This window comes from Cinclus cinclus, chromosome 38 (assembly GCF_963662255.1).
Source record: "Cinclus cinclus chromosome 38, bCinCin1.1, whole genome shotgun sequence".
In the NCBI taxonomy this organism is placed as follows: Eukaryota; Metazoa; Chordata; class Aves; order Passeriformes; family Cinclidae; genus Cinclus; species Cinclus cinclus.
Window position 1 is genome coordinate 537,770 of NC_085083.1, and position 21,565 is coordinate 559,334.

A 21,565-nucleotide genomic window follows, 5' to 3' on the forward strand; every position below is an offset into this window, starting at 1 on the left:
TTCACTCCTAGGGAGGTGGGAACACCTGAAATTCACACCTGGGGAGGTGGGGATCCCTAAAATTCACACCTGGGGAGGCGGGGATCTCCAAAATTCACACCTTGGGGGATGGGAGCTCCAAAATTCACACCTGGGGAGGTGGGGATCCCTAAAATTCACACCTGGGGAGGCGGGGATCTCCAAAATTCACACCTGGGGAGGTGGGGATCCACAAAATAAAACACCTGGAGGCTCCAGATGCCATTTTTAATTTATTCACCTGCTCGGGTGTGTGGTGACACCTGAACCTCTCAGGTGCTGCCAAGGAGGGGGGCGGGGCTGGAGCCAGGTGAGAGCGGCCAGGTGAGGTTCAGGTGAGGGATTCCAGGTGAGAGCGGCCAGGTGAGGTTCAGATGAGGGATTCCAGGTGAGGTTCAGGTGAGGGATTCCAGGTGAAGATTTTAGATGAGAGCAGCCAGGTGAGTTCCAGGTGAGACATTCAAAGTGAGAAGGGCAAGGTGAGAGCGGCCAGGTAAGACATGAGGGGCTTGAGGTGAGTTCCAGGTGAGACATGAGGGGTTTCAGGTGAGTTCCAGCCTTCAGATGAGCTCAGGGGGTGTCCTCCTTCAGCTGCAGCACCTCGGTCTCACCAGGTGAGGCTCTCCTGGGCAGGTAAATGGTGCTGGGGGCCCTCGGGGCGCCCAGGTGAGCTGGGGACACACCAGGCGTCACCTGATGTCACCTGGGGACATCTGGGGGGGCGGGGCAGGGGCGGAACTCACCTGGGACACACCTGGCCCGCAAGGTGAGCCAGAGCAGGGCCCCACCCAGTGACATCATCAGCACCAACAGCGCCACCAGGTACACACAGGTGGGGGCTGCACCTGGGGGGGACAGGTGAGGGGTCAGGGGGTTCCTACACCTGCCCTTACCTGTCCCAGCTTCACCTGTCCCACCTGTCCTGGCTCCTCCCTTCACACCTGTCCCAGCTCTTGCCTCACCTGGCTTGGATTCCTTTCCTACACCTGTCCATCACCTGGAGCTCCTCCCCCACACCTGCAGACCTTCCCTCACACCTGTCCATCACCTGGGGCCCTCCCCCTCACCTGGAGCCCCTCCTCCCCACTCACCTTTGGGCATGACACAGCGCACCTGAGCGGCCCCACCTGTGCAGGTGCCGGGCCCCGCCCCCTCAGCGAAGCACTCGAGGAGCTGCGACTCGGAGCCATCGCAGGTGAGCCCGGCCAGGTGCAGCTCCCCCGGCAGGTGCGGCCCCACAGGTGCGCTGAGGGCAGGGCCGCAGCCCAGCTGCCTGCACAGCACCTGTGCCTCGGGCAGCCCCCAGGTGAGGCCGCACACCTGCAGCCAGGTGTGGTTCAGCAGCACCTGCACCTGCCCCGCGCAGGGCCCGGGGCCGCCCCGCAGCCGCACCTGGGGGGGGTCGGTACCTGTGGGGGAGGGCGGAGGGTGAGCACACCTGGGCACAGCTGTGCTACCTGAGCACACCTGAGCCCCCCAAACACACCTGAGACCCCCAAAACACACCTGAGCTTTACCCACCATCACCTGTCCTTCCCCCCAAACACACCTGAGTCTCCCCACGGATACACCTGAACCACCCTAAACCACACCTGTCCCCCACCCTCACCTGCACACACCTGTCCATAGCTGCACACACCTGTCCTTACCTGCACACACCACCCCTGCGTCCTCCCCGTGGTCGCAGTCGTGCTCTCCCCAGGCCGGACGTTTGCACCTGTCCAAGGTGTGCTCCTCACCTGAGCAGCGCACCTGGTCCAGCCACACGGGGCCGCGACCGGGCCCAAAGTGCGCGCGCCCAGGTGCGCTCAGGGCGTGGCCGCAGCCCAGGTGCCGGCAGGTGACGCGGGCGGCACGCAGGTCCCAGGTGTCGTCGCACACCGTGCCCCACCTGCCCAGGTGTGACACCTCCACACGACCGGCACACCTGTGCGGCCCGTCCACCAGGCGCACCTGGAAGAGCTCCGAGTGCTCAGGTGAGGCAGGTGAGGGCGTGGAGGGAGAGGCTGGACAGGTGAGAGATTGGACAGGTGAGAGATGGGACAGGTGAGGGACAGGTGAGGGATTGGACAGGTGAGAGATGGGACAGGTGAGGTTCAGGTGTGGGTCAGAGAAGGACAGGTGAGGGCAGGTAATGGACCCCTCACAGCACAACTGTGCCCCACCCCTTTACCTGCACTCACCTGTCCATGCTCACCTGCACACACCTGCCCATACCTGCACACACCTGTCCGTGTCTCACCTGCACACACGACCCCCGCGTCCTTGTCGTGCCCGCAGGTGTTTTCTCCCCAGGTGGGGCCGTGGCACTGCCCCAGGTGTCGCTCGCTGCCTGCACAGGTGAGGTTGCTCAGCCACACCTGGCCCGAGCCCTGCCCGAACCGCGCCCCGCCTGGAGCCTCCAGCGCTGGCCCGCAGCCCACCTGGCGGCACACTACCTGTGGGCAGGTAAACACACCTGAGTGATATAAACAATACCTGTGGGCAGGTAAACACACCTGAGTGTGCCCAGGGACACACCTGAGCTCACCTGGGCATTCCCATCGTTCACCTGTCCACCCCCAGCCTCACCTGAGCAGCTCCCAACCTCACCTGGCCACACCTGTGCTCACCTGAACATCCTGTCAGGACAGACCTGTACCCCCCCACTTCTCCCCTGTGCTCACCTGTCCCTCCTCACCTGTCCCCCACACCCTCACCTGTTCCCTGTGCTCACCTGTTCCCTGTGCTCACCTGTCCCCACACCCTCACCTGTCCCCCACATCCTCACCTGCCCCCCGCTCACCTGTCACCTGCGCTCACCTGTGCATCGCTCAGGTCCCAGTCGTGCTCACACACCGTCCCCCAGCTCCCCTCGTGCAGCACCTCCACCCTACCTGCGCACAGGTGAGGCCCGGCCACCAGCCGCACCTCAGCTGAGCTGGAGTTACCTGTGAGGGACGGACAGGTGATCCTCTGCCTCACCTCTGCATGGCACACCTGCACACACCCGTGTGCACACCTATGCTCACCTGCACACATCACTCACCTGAGCACACCTGTCTATGTCACATCTGCACACACCTGTCCATGCTCACCTGCACACACCCGTCCATACCTGCACACACCTGTCCATGTCTCACCTGCATACACCTGTCTATGCTCACCTGCACACACCACACCTGCGTCCTCCCCGTGGTGACAGTTGTGCTGTCCCCAGGTGCGATGGGCACACCTGAACAGTTCTGGCTCCTCCCCCGTGCAGGTGACGTCATCAAGCCAGATGGGCCCCGAGCCCCGACCATACCTGGCTGCACCTGGCGCCTCCAGGGCACGGCCGCAGCCCAGGTGAGCGCAGACCACCTTCGCCTGCCGCAGCCCCCAGGAGTCGTCGCAGACGGTGCCCCACAGGTGCTCGTGCAGCACCTCCACGCGCCCCGCGCACCTGTCGGGCGCACCTGAGAGACGCACCTGGGGCACCCCGGACAGCCCCGAGTCTGCAAGGGGAGACAGGGGTTACCTGGGGAGCTCACCTGGGACAGGTGTGGGGCCAGGGTTACTGGGGGGCTCACCTGGGACAGGGTTACCTGGGGACAGGTGAGGGGTCAGGGTTACCTGGGGACAGGTGAGGGGGGGTCAGGGTTACCTGGGGACAGGTGTGAAACAGGGACAGGTGTGGGACAGAGACAGGACAAGTGTGAGTGTCAGCTCACCTGGGGACAGGTGAGGACAGGTGTGAGACAGGTGAGGACAGGGATGGGGCAGGGCCAGGTGAGCCCCACGTGTGCCCAGGTGCGCCCTTCCCCACCTGTCCCCTCCACCCCCCCACCCCAGGTGCACTCACCTGTCCGCGTCTCACCTGCGCAGATGACGCTGGCATCCTCCACGTGGTTACAGGTGTGCTCCCCCCAGGGCCGGGCGGGGCACTCGGCCAGGTGAGCCTCGCTGCCCTCACACCTGAGCCGGTCCAGCCAGATCGGCCCCGCCCCCTCCCCAAACTGCGCCACTCCTGGAGCCCAGAGGGCGGGGCCGCAGCGCACCTGGCGGCAGGTCACCTGCGCGTCCGCCAGGTCCCAGGCGTCGTCGCACACTGTGCCCCACCTGCCCGCGTGGAACACCTCGACGCGCCCCGCGCACCTGTGCGGGCCCCCGGCCAGGCGCACCTGGCCCTCCTCGGGCTCACCTGGAACATGGCATGGGCACAGGTGTGTGAGCCCGGGCGCACCTGGGGTGAGCCTGGGCGTGCCTGGGACTCACCTGGGCACACCTGGAGCTCACCTGGGCATGCCGGGGCTCACCTGGACACACCAGGGGCTCACCTGGGGGTTTCTCGGGCTCACCTGGGGGTTTCTCATGCTCACCTGAGCACATGTGGGGCTCACCTGAAGGTGCCACCGTTGCACCTGAGTGTGTTGGGGCCTCGCCTGGGAGCACATCTGGAACGCAGGGCATGGACAGGTGTGCTCACCTGGGCGTCTGGGGCTCACCTGAGGGAGCCAGGGGCTCACCTGGGGATGTCAGGGCCTCACCTGAGGGTGCAGTGGTCACACCTGAGGGTGACAGGGTCGCATTTTGGGGGACCAGGGTCTCACCTGAGAATCAAAGTGTGCCCAGGTGAGCTCACCTGAGGGCACCATGGTCATACCTGGGGCCTCATTTGAAACCCATGGGGAAGCTGGGCACATGTGCTTACCTGGCTGGTGCCCCAGGTGTGCCCCAGGTGTGCCCAGGTGTGTCCCAAGTGTACCCAGGGGTACCCACATGCCCCCAGGTGTTTCCCAGGGGTGTCCCAGGTGTTTCCAAGTGTCCCCAGGTGTGTCCCCAGGTGTGTCCCCAGGTGTGTCCCCAGGTGTGTCCTGGGTGTGTCTCAGGTGTGTCCCCAGGTGTGTCCCACCTGTGCAGGTGTCCCTGCCTCACCTGGCTGCGCACAGGTGACGGTGGCGTGCGGGCAGTAGGGGGCGCCCCACACCTTCACCTGGCACTCCAGCAGGCCACCCTCGCTGCCGTTACACCTGAGCGACTCCACCCAGGTGAGCTCCTCCCTCCCGACGCTCACCTGGCCGGCCCGGAGGGCGGGGCCACAGCCCAGGTAGCGGCAGGTGACGTCAGCAGCGGGCAGGGCCCAGGTGAGGCCACAGACCCCGCCCCAGCGCCCCTCGTGCAGCACCTGGACACGCCCAGCACACCTGTGCGGGCCCTTGGCCAGGCGCAGGTGAGTCAGGTCAGCCAGGCCCGAACCTGGTGGGCAGGTGAGGACAGGTGAGAATAGGGAACAGGTGGGATTGGGGGACAGGTGATAATTGGGGACAGGTGAGAGTTGGGGACAGGTGTGGGCAGGAACAGGTGAGAACAGGTCAGAACAGATGAGGGGCTTTGCTCCCAGCCCACCTGGCCCTCACCTCTCCCTCACCTGTCACTCACCTGTCCTCCCCTCCCTCACCTGCCCCTCATCTGTCCCTTCACTTGTCCCCACCCATGCCCCATCCCTCACCTGTCTCTGTGCCCTCACCTGTGCTCACCTCTCCCTCAGATGTCTCACCTGTCCCTCACCTCCCCCATCCCCTCACCTGTCCCATCCCTCACCTGTCCCATCCCCTCACCTGTCCCATCCCCTCACCTGTCTCACCTGTCCCATCTCTCACCTGCGCACACCACTCCAGCGTCCTCGCTGTGCTCACAGGTGTGCACCCCCCATCCTTTATGGCGGCACTCGGAGGGTGCTCCCTCCTCACCTGTACAGGTGAGCCCGTCCAGCCACACGGGGCCGCTCCCGGGCCCAAAGCGTGCGCGGGGTGGGGCCGCAATCACCTGGCCGCAGCCCAGGTACCTGCACACCACGGCAGCCGCCGCGAAGCCCCAGGTGTCATCGCACACCGTGCCCCACCTGCCCAGGTGCGACACCTCCACGCGGCCGGCACACCTGTGCGGCCCGTCTGCCAGGCGCACCTGGGGGGGCGTGGCCAGTGCGGAGCCTGAAGGTGAGGGGATGGGGGGGGTTTACAGGTGAGGGGGGCTCAGGTAACAGCCCAGATTACCTGGGAGAGGTTTTAGGGAGGGGACCTGAGCGGGACAGGTAACCTGAGGGGGGTTACAGGTGTGAGGCAGCCAGGTGAAGCTCTCAGACACACCTGAGTGCACCTGACCCACCCCCCCACACCTGCTCCACCTGCCCAGGTGAGGATGACGTCACACTCACCTGAGCACGTCACGTTGGCCACGCCCCCCTGGGCACAGGTGCGCTCCTGCCAGGGCCCCGCCCTGCACTGGCTCAGGTCGCTCTCGGTGCCTTCGCAGTTCACCTGCTCCAGCCACACCTGCCCAGGTGTGTGCCCAGGTGCGTCCCCAGGTGTGTGCCCAGGCGGGGCAGCCAGAGGGGTCCCACAGCCCAGGTACCTGCAGACCACCTGAGCCTCTCGCGGGCCCCAGGTGTGCCCGCAGACCCCGGCCCACCTGCCCAGGTGCAGCAGCTCCACCCTCCCTGTGCAGCGGTGCTCGCCCCCGGCCAGGCGCAGGTGAGGTGGCTCCGGCTCGAGAGAGTCTGGAACACCTGAGCTGGTCAGGACAGGTAACCCCAGGGGCCCACAGGTAACCCTGGGTAGCCACAGGTGCCCCCCAGGTAGCCCCAAGTGTTCCCCAGGTACCCCCAGGTGTGCCCAGATGTCCACCAGGTACCCCAGGACAGACCTCCCACCCCCCCCCACCTGCCCACAGGTGCAGAGAACACCTGGGTGTTCCCATCCCTCACCTGTCCCATCCCTCACCTGTCTCACCTGTCCCATCCCTCATCTGCACACACCACTCCGACCCCAAACCCTTTTAGATGGGCACAGCTGGCACAGGTGAGCACCAGGTGACCCCTCCCACCTGTCCCACCTGATCCAGCATCACCTGGCTCTGTCCCCCTCAGCTGCACACAGGAGCACCTCTGACACACCAGAACACCCCTGAGCACACCTGAGGACACCCGAGCATCCCTGAGCACATTTACCTGCACACCTGAGCACCCCTGAGCACACCTGAGCACCTTTACCTTCCCCACTCTCACCTGCACATCGCTGACACACCTGAGCACACCTGGGCACACCTGAGCACCTTTACCTGCACACCTGAGCACACCTGAGCACCTTTACCTGTGCACGTGAGCACCCCTGCGCACCTTTACCTGCCCCCACTCTCACCTGCACATCCCTGACACACCCGAGCACACCTGAGCACACCCACGGGCGCTCACCTGCGCACACGGCCCCCGCGTCCTCTCCATGGTAGCAGTCGTTGCGGCCCCAGGTGCGGGCGGGGCACTCGGCCAGGTGAGCCTCGCCGCCGCTGCACTCGGTCTCGTCCATCCAGATCACACCTGAGCCGCGCCCGAACTGCGCCGCACCTGGAGCCCAGAGGGCGGGGCCGCAGCGCACCTGGCGGCAGGTCACCTGCGCGTCCGCCAGGTCCCAGGCGTCGTCGCACACCGTGCCCCACCTGCCCGCGTGGAACACCTCGACGCGCCCCGCGCACCTGTGCGGGCCCCCGGCCAGGCGCACCTGGCCCTCCTCGGGCTCACCTGGGGCACGGCATGGGCACAGGTGGGTGAGCCCGGGTGCACCTGGGATGAGCCCGGGCGTGCCTGGGACTCACCTGGGCACACCTGGAGCTCACCTGGGCATCCCAGGGTCTCACCTGGGGGTGCCACAATCTCACCTGCACACACCTGGACTCACCTGCGCACAGAATGCCTGTAGGGAAGGGAAAGGACAGGTGAGGTGGAAGGGGCAGAAAATGGCACAGGTGAGCACACGTGAGGGACAGGTGAGAGACAGGTGAGCTCAGGTGAGCACAGGTGAGCCCAGGTAAGGACAGGTGAGGACAGGTGAGCACAGGGACAGGTGAACACAGGTAAGGATAGGTGAGGACAGGTGCGACAGGTGAGGGAGAGGGAAGGAGGGGATTTGGGGAATGGGGAAAAGGAAATTTGGGGGAAATTGGGAAAATTGGGGAAATTTGGGAAAATTTGAGGGAAATTTTGGGAAATTGGGAAAATGGGAGAAAAATCTGAAAAAATTGGGAAAATTGGGAAAATTTAGGAAAATTTGGGGGAAAATTGGAGAAAATGGAGGAGAAATATCGGGAAAAAATGGAAGGAAATTCGGGGGAAATTCGGGGAAAATTTGGGAAAGATTTGGGAAAAATTTGGAAAAAATTTGGGAAAACCGGGGGAAAACTGGGGGGAAATTGGAGAAAAATTGGGGGAAAATCAGGAAAATTGGGGAACTTTGGGAAAATGGGGAAAAATTGGGAAAAATTGGAAAAATCGGGGAAATTTGAGGAAAAGGAGGAGAAAATTGAGAAATTTTGAGGGAAATTTCAGGAAATTGGGAAAATGGAGGAAAAATCTGAAAAAATTGGGAAAATTTGGGGGAAAATCGGGAAAATTTAGGAAAATTCGGGGGAAAATTGGAGAAAATGGAGGAGAAAAACTGGGAAAAAATTGGGGGAAATTCGGGGGAAAATTTGGGAAAAATTTGGGAAAAATTTGGGAAAAATTTGGGAAAACCGGGGGAAAAATTAGGGGGAAATTGGGAAAAAATTGGAGGAAATTGGAGAAATTTGGGGGAAAATCTGGGGGAAAATTTGGGGGGAAATTGGAGAAAAATGGGGAAAACTGGGAAGGGGGGAGGGGAAATGGGGGAATTCTGGGAATTCTGGGAATTCTGGGAAAAGGCGAAGGTCGCCCCCGGTGCCGCAATCCCGGGAAAGTGGGAGGAGCCAAAATCGCGGAATTTGCCCCAAAAATCGATCGGGGACGAGGCCGAGCCAGAATTCCCGGGAAAAAAAAAGGCGGGAATTGGGGAAAAAGAATCCCAATTTTTTGGGGGGAGGGGGGGGTTGGGGTAAAAAATGGGGATTTGGGTGTGGAAATAAAAAGTGGGATAAAAATTCCTGAGTTTTGGGATAAAATTCCTGAGGTTTTTTGGGATAAAATTCCTGAGGTTTTGGGATAAAATTCCTGAATTTTGGGATAAAATTTCTGAGTTTTTTGGGATAAAATTCCTGAATTTTTTGGGATAAAATCCCCCAATTTTGGGATAAAATTCCTGAGGTTTTTGGGATAAAATTCATGAGGTTTTTGGGATAAAATTCCTGAATTTTTTTGGGATAAAATTCCTGAATTTTGGGATAAAATTTCTGAGTTTTTTGGGATAAAATTCCTGAATTTTTTGGGATAAAATTCCTGAGTTTTTTGGGATAAAATCCCCCAATTTTGGGATAAAATTCCTGAATTTTGGGATAAAATTCCTGAGTTTTGGGATAAAATTCCTGACTTTTTGGATAAAATTCCTGAGTTTTTGGGATAAAATTTCTGAGTTTTTTGGGATAAAATTCCTGAATTTTTTGGGATAAAATTCCTGAGGTTTTTGGGATAAAATTCCTGAATTTTGGGATAAAATTCCTGAGGTTTTTGGGATAAAATTCCTGAATTTTGGGATAAAATTCCTGAGTTTTGGGATAAAATTCCTGAGTTTTTTGGGATAAAATCCCCCAATTTTGGGATAAAATTCCTGAATTTTGGGATAAAATTATGAGGTTTTTGGGATAAAATTCCTGAGTTTTGGGATAAAATTTCTGAATTTTTTGGGATAAAATTCCTGAGTTTTTGGGATAAAATTCCTGAGTTTTTTGGGATAAAATTCCTGAATTTTTTGGGATAAAATCCCCCAATTTTGGAACCAATTCAGTGAATTTTTCGGGATAAAATCCTCCAGGTTTTTTTGGGATAAATTCCTTTAATTTCCATCCCAAATCCCTCAATTTTGGGGGAGAAAAAAAAAATCCCTCGAGATTTTGGGATAAAATTCCCGATTTTTGGTTCAAATCCCGATTTTTGGGATAAAATTTCCGATTTTTGGGATAAAATTCCCGATTTTTGGGATAAAATCCCGGATTTTTTGGGATTAAATTCCCGATTTTTGGGATAAAATTCCCGAATTCCGCCCCTTCCCCGATGACGTCACTCACCGCCCAGGTGCAGCAGCCCCAGGAGGCCCCAGGTGAGCTCCAGCCCCCCCCGGGCGCACCTGGAGCCCCCGAGCGCACCTGGAGCCGCCATGGCCGCCAGGAGCCGCCAGGTGACCCCGCGTGACCCCGCCCATCCCCCTCAGGTGACCCCGCAGGCGACCCCGGGGGGAGGGGAGGGGGGAGGGGCGCGGTGACGTCAGAGCCGTTCCAGGAAAAAGCGGGAACGGTCAGGTGGGAGAACCTGGGGGGAGAGAGCGCAGGTAAATTTCACCTGGGGAGGGGGGACACAGCTGGGGACGGGGAGACACCTGGGGAAGGGGGTAACACCTGGGGCACACCTGGGGAGGGGGAGATGCACCTGGGGGGGGGGGGGACACACACCTGGGGAGGGGGAGACATTTGGGGAGGGGGGACACACCTGAGACATACCTGGGGAGGGGGGAACACCTGGGGAGGGGCAGAGACCTGGGCGACACCTGGGGATAAACACCAGGTATGGGGGGACCTTGAGCCACTGAGGGGCCCCTCACCTGTCCTGTCCCTTTACCTGTTCTGTCCCTCACCTGTCCTGTCCCTCACCTCTCCTGTCCCTCACCTGTGCCCCAGCTGAGCCTGTCCTGAGATCTCACCTGGCCACAGCTTCTTACCTGAGCTCACGTGCCCTCACCTGCCATGAGGATTCTGGGTCCCCTTTACCTGTGGGCCCACCTGGGGCTGCTCCTGCACCTGGGGCTCTGCGGTGAGACCTGGGGGGATGGGACAGGTGAGGAGGATGGGACAGGTGAGAGGGGATGGGACAGGTGAGGGGGATGGGACAGGTGAGGGGGGATGAGACAGGTGAGGAGGATGGGACAGGTGAGAGGGGATGGGACAGGTGAGGGGGATGGGACAGTTGAGCCCCTAGTGCCCAGGTGAGTATCTGGGGCTCTCAGGTGAGCACACCTGCCCACACTTTGGGTTTCAGGTGTGCCACCAGGTGAGGCCATGCCACGCACAGGTGAGGCCCTGTCAGCCACAGGTGAGTTCCTGGTGCCCAGGTGAGTCTGTGGCACCCCCAGGCTCCCCCCAGGTGCGGCCGGGCTCACACACCTGTGCCCATGCCGTGCCCCAGGTGAGCCTGAGGAGGGCCAGGTGCGCCTGGCCGGAGGCCCGCACAGGTGCGCGGGGCGCGTCGAGGTGTTCCACGCAGGCAGGTGGGGCACGGTGTGCGACGACGCCTGGGACCTGGCGGACGCGCAGGTGACCTGCCGCCAGGTGCGCTGCGGCCCCGCCCTGGCGCTGGAGGGCTCAGGTGAGTTCGGGCCAGGTGAGGGCCCCATCTGGCTCGATGACGTCACCTGCGAGGGATCGGAGGCGGCACTGGAGCTTTGCCCCGCCCACACCTGGGGACAGCACAACTGCCACCACGGGGAGGATGCAGGTGTGGTGTGTGCAGGTAAGGACAGGTATGTGCAAGTGAGACATTGGCAGGTGTGTGCAGGTGTGTTCATAGGTATGGACAGGTGTGCCCAGTTAAGCATGGACAGGTATGCACAGGTGTCCTCAGGTGTTCTCAGGTGTTCTCAGGTATGCTCAGATGTGCACAGGAGTTCTCAGGTGTGCTCAGATGTGCACAGGAGTTCTCAGGTGTGCACAGGGGTTGTGAAGTGTGCACAGGTAAACTCAGGTGTGCACAGGAGTTCTCAGGTGTGCACAGGTATCCTCAGGTGTGCACAGGGGTTGTGAGGTGTGCACAGGTATCCCCAGGTGTGCACAGGAGTTCTCAGGTGTGCAGATGTATCCTCAGGTGTGCACAGGAGTTCTCAGGTGTGCACAGGAGTTGTGAGGTGTGCACAGGTATTCTCAGGTGTGCACAGGAGTCCTCAGGTATGCACAGGGGGTGTGAGGTGTGCACAGGTATTCTCAGGTGTGCACAGGAGTTCTCAGATGTGCAGAGGTATCCTCAGGTGTGCACAGGTATCCTCAGGTGTGCACAGGATTTCTCAGGTGTGCAGAGGTATCCTCAGGTGTGCACAGGAGTCCTCAGGTGCGCCACTCCCACATCTCCCCCCCACAGGTGCTGATCCCTTGCATCCCCAGGTGCACCCTCAGGTGAACCCTCAGGTGAACGTCCAGGTAAAACCTCAGGTGCATCCCCGGGTACAGCCCCGAGTGGATGCTCAGGTGCTTGCCCAGGTACAGCCCCAGGTGTGTCCACAGGTGAACCCCCAGCTGGATGATCAGGTGAACCCCCAGGAGGACGCTCAGGAGCAGTTGAAGGTGAGGCCCCAGGTGTGTCCCCAGCTGTGCCCAGCCCCAGGTGAGCCCAGGTGAGGCCAGATGTGTCCCTCCGCAGGTGCGGCTGGTGAACGGCTCCTCCAGGTGCATGGGCAGGGTGGAGGTGCTGCACAAGCGCAGGTGGGGCTCGGTCTGCGACGACACCTGGGACATGGCGGATGCACAGGTGAGGGGGGAACACACCTGGGAACACCTGGGGCACACCTGGGGATGGGAACACACCTGGGAACACCTGGGGCATACCTGGGGATGGGAACACACCTGGGCTGCTCTCACACCTGGGCTGCTCTCACACCTGGTGTCTGACCTGGTCTCACACCTGGGGATGGTCTCTCACCTGGCCAGTGTCTCACCTGTCCCTGCACAGGTGATCTGCCGGTCCCTGGGCTGTGGCACCGCCCTGGCCGCACCTGGCCACGCCCGCTTCGGGCGGGGCCCAGACCCGATCTGGCTGGACGGGACGCACTGCACAGGTGAGGAGCTCACCTTGGCCCAGTGCCACCTGCACACCTGGGGGGATCACAACTGTGGCCACAGTGAGGACGCCGGTGTCGTGTGCTCAGGTGAACTCAGGTGGGGTCAGAGGGGCTCAGGTGGGGTCAGGTGTGCTCAGGTGGGATCAGAGGGGCTCAGGTGAGCTCAGGGAAACTCAGGTGCAGTCAAATGATCCACGGGTGGGGTCAGGTGGGGTTAGGTGGGACAGGTGTGCTCAGGTGAGCCACAGGGGGGCTCAGGTGGGGCAGGTGACCCAAAGGTGTGCTCAAGTGAGGCTCAGGTGTGCTCAGGTGTGCTCAGATGGGCACCATTTGGGGTCAGGTGTGCTCAGCTAACACAGGTGGGGTGCTAGACTCAGGTGTGCCCAGGTGTGCTCAGGTAATGGAGATGAGGTGGGGGTGGCTCAGGTGTGAACAGGTGGGCTCAGGTGAGGTGCCAGGTATTTCGGGGGGGTCATGGGCTCAGGTAACACAGGTTGCAGAAGAAGAGGGGAGGGCGTCAGGTGTGCACAGGTAACAGGTGGGCTCTGCAGCAGCCAACGTGGGTAGCCAGGTGTGCTCAGGTGAGCTCAGGTGTGTGCAGGTAACACAGCTGGGGTGCCACACTCAGGTGTGCTCAGGTGAGACCAGTTGTGCTCAAGTGGGATCAGGGGAGCACCAGGGGCGCAGGTGTGCTCAGGTGTGCTCAGGTACGACAGCTGGGGTGCTGCAATCAGGTGTGATCAGGTAGCACAGGTGTGGTGCTGTGCTCAGGTGAGCTCAGGTACCACAGCTGGGCTGCTGTGCTCAGGTGTGCTCAGGTAGCACAGGTGTGCTGCTGCGCTCAGGTGTGCTCAAGTAGCACAGGTGTGGTGCTGTGCTCAGGTGTGCTCAAGTAGCACAGGTGTGCTGCTGTGCTCAGGTGTGCTCAGGTAGCACAGTTGTGCCCAGGTGTGCTCACCCTCCGCCCTCCCCCACAGGTACTGACCCCCCCCAGGTGCGGCTGCGGGGCGGCCCCAGGCCCTGCGCGGGGCAGGTGCAGGTGCTGCTGAACCACACCTGGCTGCAGGTGTGCGGCCTCACCTGGGGGCTGCCCGAGGCGCAGGTGCTGTGCAGGCAGCTGGGCTGCGGCCCCGCCCTCAGCGCACCTGTGGGGCCGCACCTGCCGGGGGAGCCGTACCTGGCCGGGCTCACCTGCGATGGCTCCGAGCATTTCCTGCTCGAGTGCCGCGGGCTCCAGGCAGGTACCTGCGCCACAGGTGGGGCCGCCGCCGTGGCCTGCGCCGAGCTGCCAGGTGAGTGAGGCACCTGCAGCCAGGTGAGCTCACCTGGGCTCACCTGGGCAGGACTGAGATCTCCTGTTCCTCCTGTGCTCACCTGTCTCACCTCTTCTCACCTGTCCCACCTGTCCTACCCTTCCCTCACCTGTCGCGCCCTCTCACCTGTCCCCTCACCGGCCCCATGTCCCTTACCCTCACCTGCCTGTGTCTCACCTGTTCATGTCTCACCTGTCCGTCTCTCACCTGTCCCAGCCCTGCCCGACTCCTGCGCTCTGCTGGAAGCGCTGCTGGGGGTGGGGGCGGGGCTCTGTGGGGCCCTGCTGGGACTTTACCTGTGCGCCAGGTGTGCCCCCGCCCGCCTGGGCAGGCACCGCACAGGTACGGCCGGGACCGGGACGCCCAAAATCCCCAGACAACCCCAAAACCCCTCTCAGGTGACCTCAAACCCCTCAGGTGACCGCAAAACGCCTCAGGTGACCCCAAAACCTCCCTAAAATCTCCTGAGGTGGCCCCAAAACCCCTCAGGTGACCCCAAAATCCCCCAGCTGAGCCCCCCCCCCCACAATGGCACCTGAGACCCCTCAGGACCCCCAAAAATCCCCCCCAGGGATTCCCAAAATCCACCCCAAATTCCCCAAACCCCCCCCCAAAAATTCCCCAAGAACCCCCAAAATCGCCCCAAATTCTCCAGGGCACTCCGGGACCCCCCAAATCCACCCCAAATTCCCCCAAATCCACCCCAAATTCCCCCAAATTTCCCCAAATTCCCTAAAACCTCCCTAGGGACCCCCCAAATCCACCCCAAATTCCCCCAAATCCACCCCAAATTCCCCCAAATTCCCCCAAATTCCCTAAAACCTCCCTAGGGACCCCCCCAAATCCACCCCAAATTCCCCCAAATTCCCCAGGACCCCCCAAATCCACCCCCAAATTCCCCCAAATCCCTCCCAGAATCCCCCAGGACTCCCCCAGATTCCCCCAAATCCATCCCAAATTCCCAGGAACTCCCCCAGGATCCCCCCAAAAATCTCCCCAAAATCCCCCCAAATTCTCCAGGGCACCCCGGGACCCCCTAAATCCACCCCAAATTCCCCTAAAACCTCCCTAGGGACCCCCCAAATCCACCCCAAATTCCCCCAAATTTCCCGGGATCCCCCAAATCCACCCCAAAATTCCCCGGGATCCCCCAAATCCACCCCAAAATTCCCTAAACCGCCCCCAGGACCCCCCCCAAATTCCCTCAAATCCACCCCAAATTCCCCGGGACCCCCCCCCCCCCCCCAAAGCCCCCCGGTGGGATTTGGGGATTCCTGAGGGATTTGGGGGGTCCTGGGGAATTTGGGGTGGATTTGGGGGATCTCTAGGGAGGTCTTTGGGGGAATCTGGGGGAATTTGGGGGATCTTGGGTTGGATTTTGGGGGGGGGAATCCTTGGGGGGAGGGGTCTTGGGGATTTTGGGGGCGTCCTGGGGGCGGTTTAGGGGAATTTGGGGTGGATTTGGGGGATCCCGGGGAAATTGGGGGAATTTGGGGGAATTTGGGATGGATTTGGGGGGTCCTGGGGATTTTGGGGAATCCTGAGGGGGGGGTTGGGAAGGATTTTGGGTGTGGGGGGGTGAATTTTGGGTGGATTTGGGGGGGATTTGGGGTGAATTTGGGGGGGATTTGGGGTGAATTTTGGGTGGATTTCGGGAAGGTTTTGGGGAGGTTCCCCCAAAATCCCTCCCCAGGAACCCCTTGACCTCCCCCCCCACCATTTCCTAGGTGAGCCCCTGCTGCCGGAGGAGCCCCCCGAGCTCACCTGAGCTGTAGGAACCTGGGACACCCCTAAATCCCCTCCAAATTACCCTGAAGTGCTCCCCAGGACCAAGAAAAAACAACAAAACCAGTGAGAACCAGTAAAACCCATTAAAAACCAGTAAAACCAGTAAAGGCTGAGAGCACAGGAACGGCCGCGGGACTCCATTACCCAGCAAGCACCGCGGGCGGTTCCGGGAAGGGGGCGTGGCCCCGCCGCAAGGGGCGTGCGCTGATTGGCTGCAGCCACGGCGGGAAGGCGGAGGGGGCGCGGCCTGGTGAGGAGGAGGGGGCGTGGCCTCGTCAGGCGGCGCGGCCCGGGTGTTGCGCTGCTGTGGCGGCACCGGGCCCGGTTCTGTCCCGGTTCCGTCCCGGTTCCGTCCCGGTTCCGACCCCGGCAGAGCCTCCGCGAGCCCGGCAGGTGAGCGGGGAGGGCGGGAGGAAGAGGAGGAAGAGGGGGGAGGAAGCGGCGGGGCCTGCGCGAGGCGGGCCTGGAGGAGGCGGGGCCTGCAGGGGCTGAGGGGAAAGGGGCGGGGCCTGATGGCGGCGAGGGGCGGGGCGCGGCCTTCCCGTAGGGGCGGAGCCTACAGCGGCCTGGTCACGCCTCCGGTTTGGCCACGCCCCCCGTGTTGGGTTTGGGGGTCCCACCTGCACACCTGGGGTGGGTCTGGGCTCTCACCTGTCCTCCCTGTGTCAGGTTTGGGGTCCCACCTGTCCCTTGTGTTTTATGTTTGAGGTCTCACCTGTCCCCATGTTTTGGGTGCTGGGTCTCACCTGTCCCTATGTGCTGTCTGAGTTCTCACGTGTGCCAGGTCTGAGTTTTCACCTATCCCAGGTCCAGCCTCTCACCTGTGGCCACGTCCCCCTCAGGTGCAGCCATGGCGGGCACGGCTGCCCCCGCAGGTACCACTGAGCACCCCTTCACCTGCCGGGAGTGCGGCAAATCCTTCCGCTGGTCCTCGCGCCTGGCACATCACCTGCGCAGCCACACAGGTGAGCGGCCCTACAAGTGCCCCGAGTGCCCCAAGGCCTTCAAGGGCTCCTCCGCCCTCCTCTACCACCTGCGGGGCCACACGGGCGAGCGGCCCTACACCTGTTCCACCTGCGGCAAGAGCTTCAAGCGCTCGTCGCTGCTGCAGACTCACCTGCGCGTGCACACGGGGCTGCGCGCCTTCAGGTGCGCCCAGTGCGGCCTCACCTTCAAGTGGGCCTCTCACTACCAGTACCACCTGCGGCAGCACTCGGGCGAGCGGCCCTACCGCTGCCCCACCTGCCCCAAGGCCTTCAAGAACTCGTCCAGCCTTCGGCGCCACCGCCACACCCACACGGGCGAGCGCCCACACACCTGCGCCACCTGCGGGAAGGGATTTGCCCAGGCCGCCAACCTGCGGCAGCACCTGCGGGTGCACACGGGCGAGCGGCCATACACCTGCGCCGCCTGCGGCAAGAGCTTCACACACTCATCCAACCTGCACCTGCACAGGCGCACGCACAGCCCCGCCCCTCAGTGCCCCGCCTGCGCCACGCCCTTGGCCTCGCATGCCTGTCCCCGGCGGTGCCCGCAAGGCCCCGCCCCCGCTGCCACCGCCTCACCTGAGCCGCTCTGGAGGCCTCTGGGGGTCACCTGCGCCGAGCAAGAGGGGACAGGGACGGCGGCCCCAGCCCCACCCCACCGCTGCCTCACCTGCGGCAAGAGCTTCAAGAATGGCTCGGGGCTGGCGCGGCACCTGCCCGGCCACGAGCGGCCCAGGTGCACCGCGACCCCCAGAGCCCCACCCCGCCCGGCCGCGCCTCCTCCGGGTGAAGGCACCGCCGAGCCGCCGGCGCCGCCCGAGCGGCCGTACAGGTGCAGCGAGTGCGGCAAGGCCTTCAGGGGCTCCTCGGGGCTGCGCTACCACCTGCGCGACCACACGGGCGAGCGGCCCTACACCTGCTCCACCTGCGGCAAGAGCTTCAAGCGCTCGTCGCTGCTGCAGACTCACCTGCGCGTGCACACGGGGCTGCGCGCCTTCAGGTGCGCCCAGTGCGGCCTCACCTTCAAGTGGGCCTCTCACTACCAGTACCACCTGCGGCAGCACTCGGGCGAGCGGCCCTACCGCTGCCCCACCTGCCCCAAGGCCTTCAAGAACTCGTCCAGCCTTCGGCGCCACCGCCACACCCACACGGGCGAGCGCCCGCACACCTGCGCCACCTGCGGGAAGGGATTCGCCCAGGCCACCAACCTGCGTCAGCACCTGCGGGTGCACACGGGCGAGCGGCCGTACACCTGCGCCGCCTGTGGCAAGAGCTTCACGCACTCGTCCAACCTGCACCTGCACAGGCGCACGCACTCGGCGGCGCGGCCCTTCCGCTGCCCCGCCTGCCCCAAGGCCTTCGTCGTGGCTGCCTACCTGCAGCGGCACCTGCGCACGCACGGCGCCGCCCCGCGCCGCGCGCCCGGCCCCGCACCATCGCCGCCCGCCGCTTACCTGCTGCTGCCCTCGCCGCCGCGGGGGCCGCGGGTCCTGCCCGCGGCCTCCTCCCCCCGCAAGGTGCTGCTGCTGCCCGCCCCGCCCGGCCACGTCCGGCCGCACCTGGCGCAGGTGGGCAAGGGGCAGCGCGCCTGGCAGAGTGTCCTGGTCATACCTGGAGCGGGGCCGGAGGGGGCGGGAGCAGGGGTGCAGCTGCAGGTGGCTGAGGTGACAGGGGTGGCGGGGGTCACAGGTGTCACAGGTGTTACAGGTGCCGCAGGGGTAGGGGTGACAGGGGTCACAGGTGTCGCAGGTCTGACAGGTATCACAGGTGCCACAGGTATGACAGGGGTCACAGGTGTCACAGGGGTAGGGGTGACAGGGGTCACAGGTGTGACAGGTATCACAGGTGCCACAGGTATGACAGGGATCACAGGTGTAGGTGTGACAGGAGTGAAGGGGGTAACAGGGGTTACAGGTATAGGTGTGACAGGTATAGGTGTGACAGGAGTGAAGGGGGTCACAGGGGTCACAGGTGTCCAGCTCCAGGTGCTACGGGTGCCCTCAGAGGTGACCAATGTCCAGGTGCACAGTGGGGAAGTGACAGGTGTCACAGGTGGAGGTGTCACAGGTGTGACAGGTGTAGGTGTCACAGGTGTCCAGCTCCAGGTGCTTCCAGTGCCTTCAGAAGTCAGCAATCTCCAGCTCCAGGTGCTGCCACCACCAGCAGAAGTGGCCAATGTCCAGTTCCAGGCCCTGCCGTTAACCTCAGGTGTCCCCAGTGTCCAGCTCCAGGTGTTGCCAGCACCTCCAGGTGGCACCAGTGTCCAGCTCCAGGCCACTGAGGTGACCAATGTCCAGCTTCAGGTGCTGCCACCACCACCTGAGGTGACCAATGTCCAGCTCCAGGTGTTATCACCACCACCTGAAGTGACCAATGTCCAGCTCCAGGTGTTGCCACCACCACCACCTGAAGTGACCAATGTCCAGATCCAGGTGTTATCACCACCACCTGAGGTAACCAATGTCCAGCTCCAGGTGCTGCCACCACCACCTGAGGTGACCAATGTCCAGCTCCAGGCCACTGAGGTGACCAGTGTCCCCCTGGAACCTGCAGAGCTGTCCAGTGTCCACCTGGAATCTGCAGAGGTGACCGATGTCCACCTGGGGACAATGGAGGAGGTGCCCAATGTCCACCTGGAGACCTCAGAGGTGACCGATGTCCACCTGGAGACCACTGAGGAGGTGCCCAGTGCTCACCTGGAGACTTTGGAGATGACCAGTGTCCACCTGGAGACCTGTGAAGTGACCAGTGCCCACCTGGAGACAGCAGAGGTGCACCTGGATCCCCCCTAGGAGGTTCCCAGTGTTCACCTGGAGGCATCAGAGGTGCCCAGTGCCCACCTGGACACCGTGGAGATGACCAATGTCCACCTGGAAGTGCCCAGTGTCCACCTGGATACATCAAAGGTGCCCAGTACCCACCTGGAGAACTGACAGGTGCCCTCTGACCACCTGGACACACCTTGGAGGCATCCAGTGTCCATCTTGAGACCACTGAGGAGGTGCCTGGTGCCCACCTGGACACCTTGGAGATGGCCAGTGCCCACCTGGAAGTGTCCAATGCCCACCTGGAGACCTGACAGGTGCCCTCTGATCACCTGGACACACCTTGGAGATAACCAGTGCCCACTTGGAAGTGCCCGGTGCCCACCTGGACACATCAGAGGTGCCTGGTACCCACCTGGAAGTGCCCGGTGCCCACCTGGACACATCAGAGGTGCCCGGTACCCACCTGGAGGTACCCGGTGCCCACCTGGAGCTGCCCAGGTGCTCGTGGCCAGGGGAACCCCGTGCCCAGGGTGGGGGGCGGGGGGTGGCACCTGCACAGCCGTGTCCGCAGGTGAGGGGTGCCGGGGGTGCCTGAGTTGACCTGGCCCAGGTGAGGCCGTTCCCGCGTGCCCCCGTTGTCAATAAAGGCGCCGCTCCCTCCCCAGTGCGGGCTGTGCTTCCGGGAGGGGCGGGGCCAAGGGGGGCGGGGCCAAGGGGCAAATGGGGCGGGGTAAAGGGGGCGTGGTCAAGTGAGTAGAGAGGGGCGGGGCCAAAGGGTGGGAGGGGCACGAGGATGTACTGGGATCATACTGGGAATCACTTGGACCATACTGGGAATCACTAAAGCCATACTGGGAAACACTGGAGCCACACTGGGAATTATTGGGGCCATACTGGGAGCACTGAAAGTGGTGGATGGACAGTTTTAACCCCCAGTATTTCTGTCCCCCAGTATGGCCCCAGTGACTCCCAGCATAACCCCACTGACTCCCAGTATGGTCCCAGCGATTCCCGCTATGGTCCCAGGATGGCCCCAGAATGGCCCTAGTGATTCCCAGTATGGTCCCAGTATGGTCCCACTGATTCCCAGTACGGTCCCAGTATGGTCCCAGTGATTCCCAGTACGGTCCCAGTATGGCCCCAGTGATTCCCAGTATGATCCCAGTATTGTCCCAGTGATTCCCAGTACGGTCCCAGTATGGTCCCAGTGATTCCCGCTATGGTCCCAGTATGGTCCCAGTGATTCCCAGTACGGTCCCAGTATGGTCCCAGTGATTCCCAGTATGATCCCAGTATTGTCCCAGTGATTCCCAGTACGGTCCCAGTATGGTCCCAGTCATTCCCGCTAGGGTCCCAGTATGGTCCCAGTGATTCCCAGTACGGTCCCAGTATGGTCCCAGTGATTCCCGCTATGGTCCCAGTATGGTCCCAGTGATTCCCAGTACGGTCCCAGTATGGTCCCACTGATTCCCACTGTGGTCCCAGTATGGCCCAGTATGGTCCCAGTGATTCCCAGTATGGTCCCAGTATGGTCCCAGTGATTCCCAGTACAGTGCCAGTATGGTCCCAGTACGGTCCCAGTATGCCCCCAGTGATTCCCAGTATGGCCCCAGTGATTCCCAGTACGGTCCCACTATGGCCCCAGTGATTCCCAGTATGGCCCCAGTGATTCCCAGTACGGTCCCAGTATGGCCCCAGTAATTACCAGTACGGTCCCAGTATGGCCCCAGTAATTACCAGTACGGTCGCGGTATGGCCCCAATGATTCCCAGTACGGTCCCACTATGGTCCCAGTATGGTCCCAGTGATTCCCAGTATGGTCCCAGTATGGCCCAGTGATTCCCGCTATGGTCCCACTATGGTCCCAGTATGGTCCCAGTGATTCCCAGTACGGCCCCAGTATGGTCCCAGTGATTCCCGCTATGGTCCCAGTATGGTCCCAGTGATTCCCA

General features: G+C 62.0%; 3 protein-coding genes across 3 annotated transcripts; 2 read left to right on the forward strand and 1 right to left on the reverse strand.

Moving 5' to 3' along the window:
• Positions 1-588: 588 nt before the first annotated feature.
• Positions 589-10,096, reverse strand: LOC134056065 (deleted in malignant brain tumors 1 protein-like). Its single transcript, XM_062512562.1, has 18 exons — positions 10,006-10,096; positions 7,710-7,724; positions 7,229-7,552; positions 7,062-7,127; positions 6,194-6,535; positions 5,640-5,969; positions 4,915-5,235; positions 4,527-4,589; positions 4,296-4,433; positions 3,857-4,180; positions 3,165-3,494; positions 3,096-3,115; positions 2,821-2,997; positions 2,261-2,456; positions 1,668-2,024; positions 1,110-1,427; positions 762-863; positions 589-689 (listed from the first exon to the last, which is right to left on the reverse strand). Exons 1-18 carry the CDS (start codon positions 10,094-10,096, stop codon positions 589-591), a joined length of 3,615 nt encoding a protein of 1,204 aa, XP_062368546.1.
• Positions 10,097-10,677: 581 nt separating this feature from the next.
• LOC134056066 (scavenger receptor cysteine-rich domain-containing group B protein-like) lies at positions 10,678-15,839 on the forward strand. The gene is made up of 11 exons (XM_062512564.1): positions 10,678-10,768; positions 10,970-11,023; positions 11,117-11,440; positions 11,902-11,961; positions 12,062-12,120; positions 12,205-12,264; positions 12,341-12,448; positions 12,650-12,845; positions 13,736-14,050; positions 14,288-14,413; positions 15,799-15,839. The coding sequence occupies exons 1-11, from the start codon at positions 10,678-10,680 to the stop codon at positions 15,837-15,839; spliced, it is 1,434 nt and encodes a 477-aa protein (XP_062368548.1).
• Positions 15,840-16,709: 870 nt separating this feature from the next.
• Positions 16,710-19,924, forward strand: LOC134056067 (zinc finger protein 628-like). Its single transcript, XM_062512565.1, is given in 6 exon segments — positions 16,710-16,859; positions 16,944-18,552; positions 18,775-18,888; positions 18,937-19,430; positions 19,464-19,802; positions 19,805-19,924. Coding segments are annotated over 6 exon segments (2,826 nt in total).
• Positions 19,925-21,565: the final 1,641 nt, after the last annotated feature.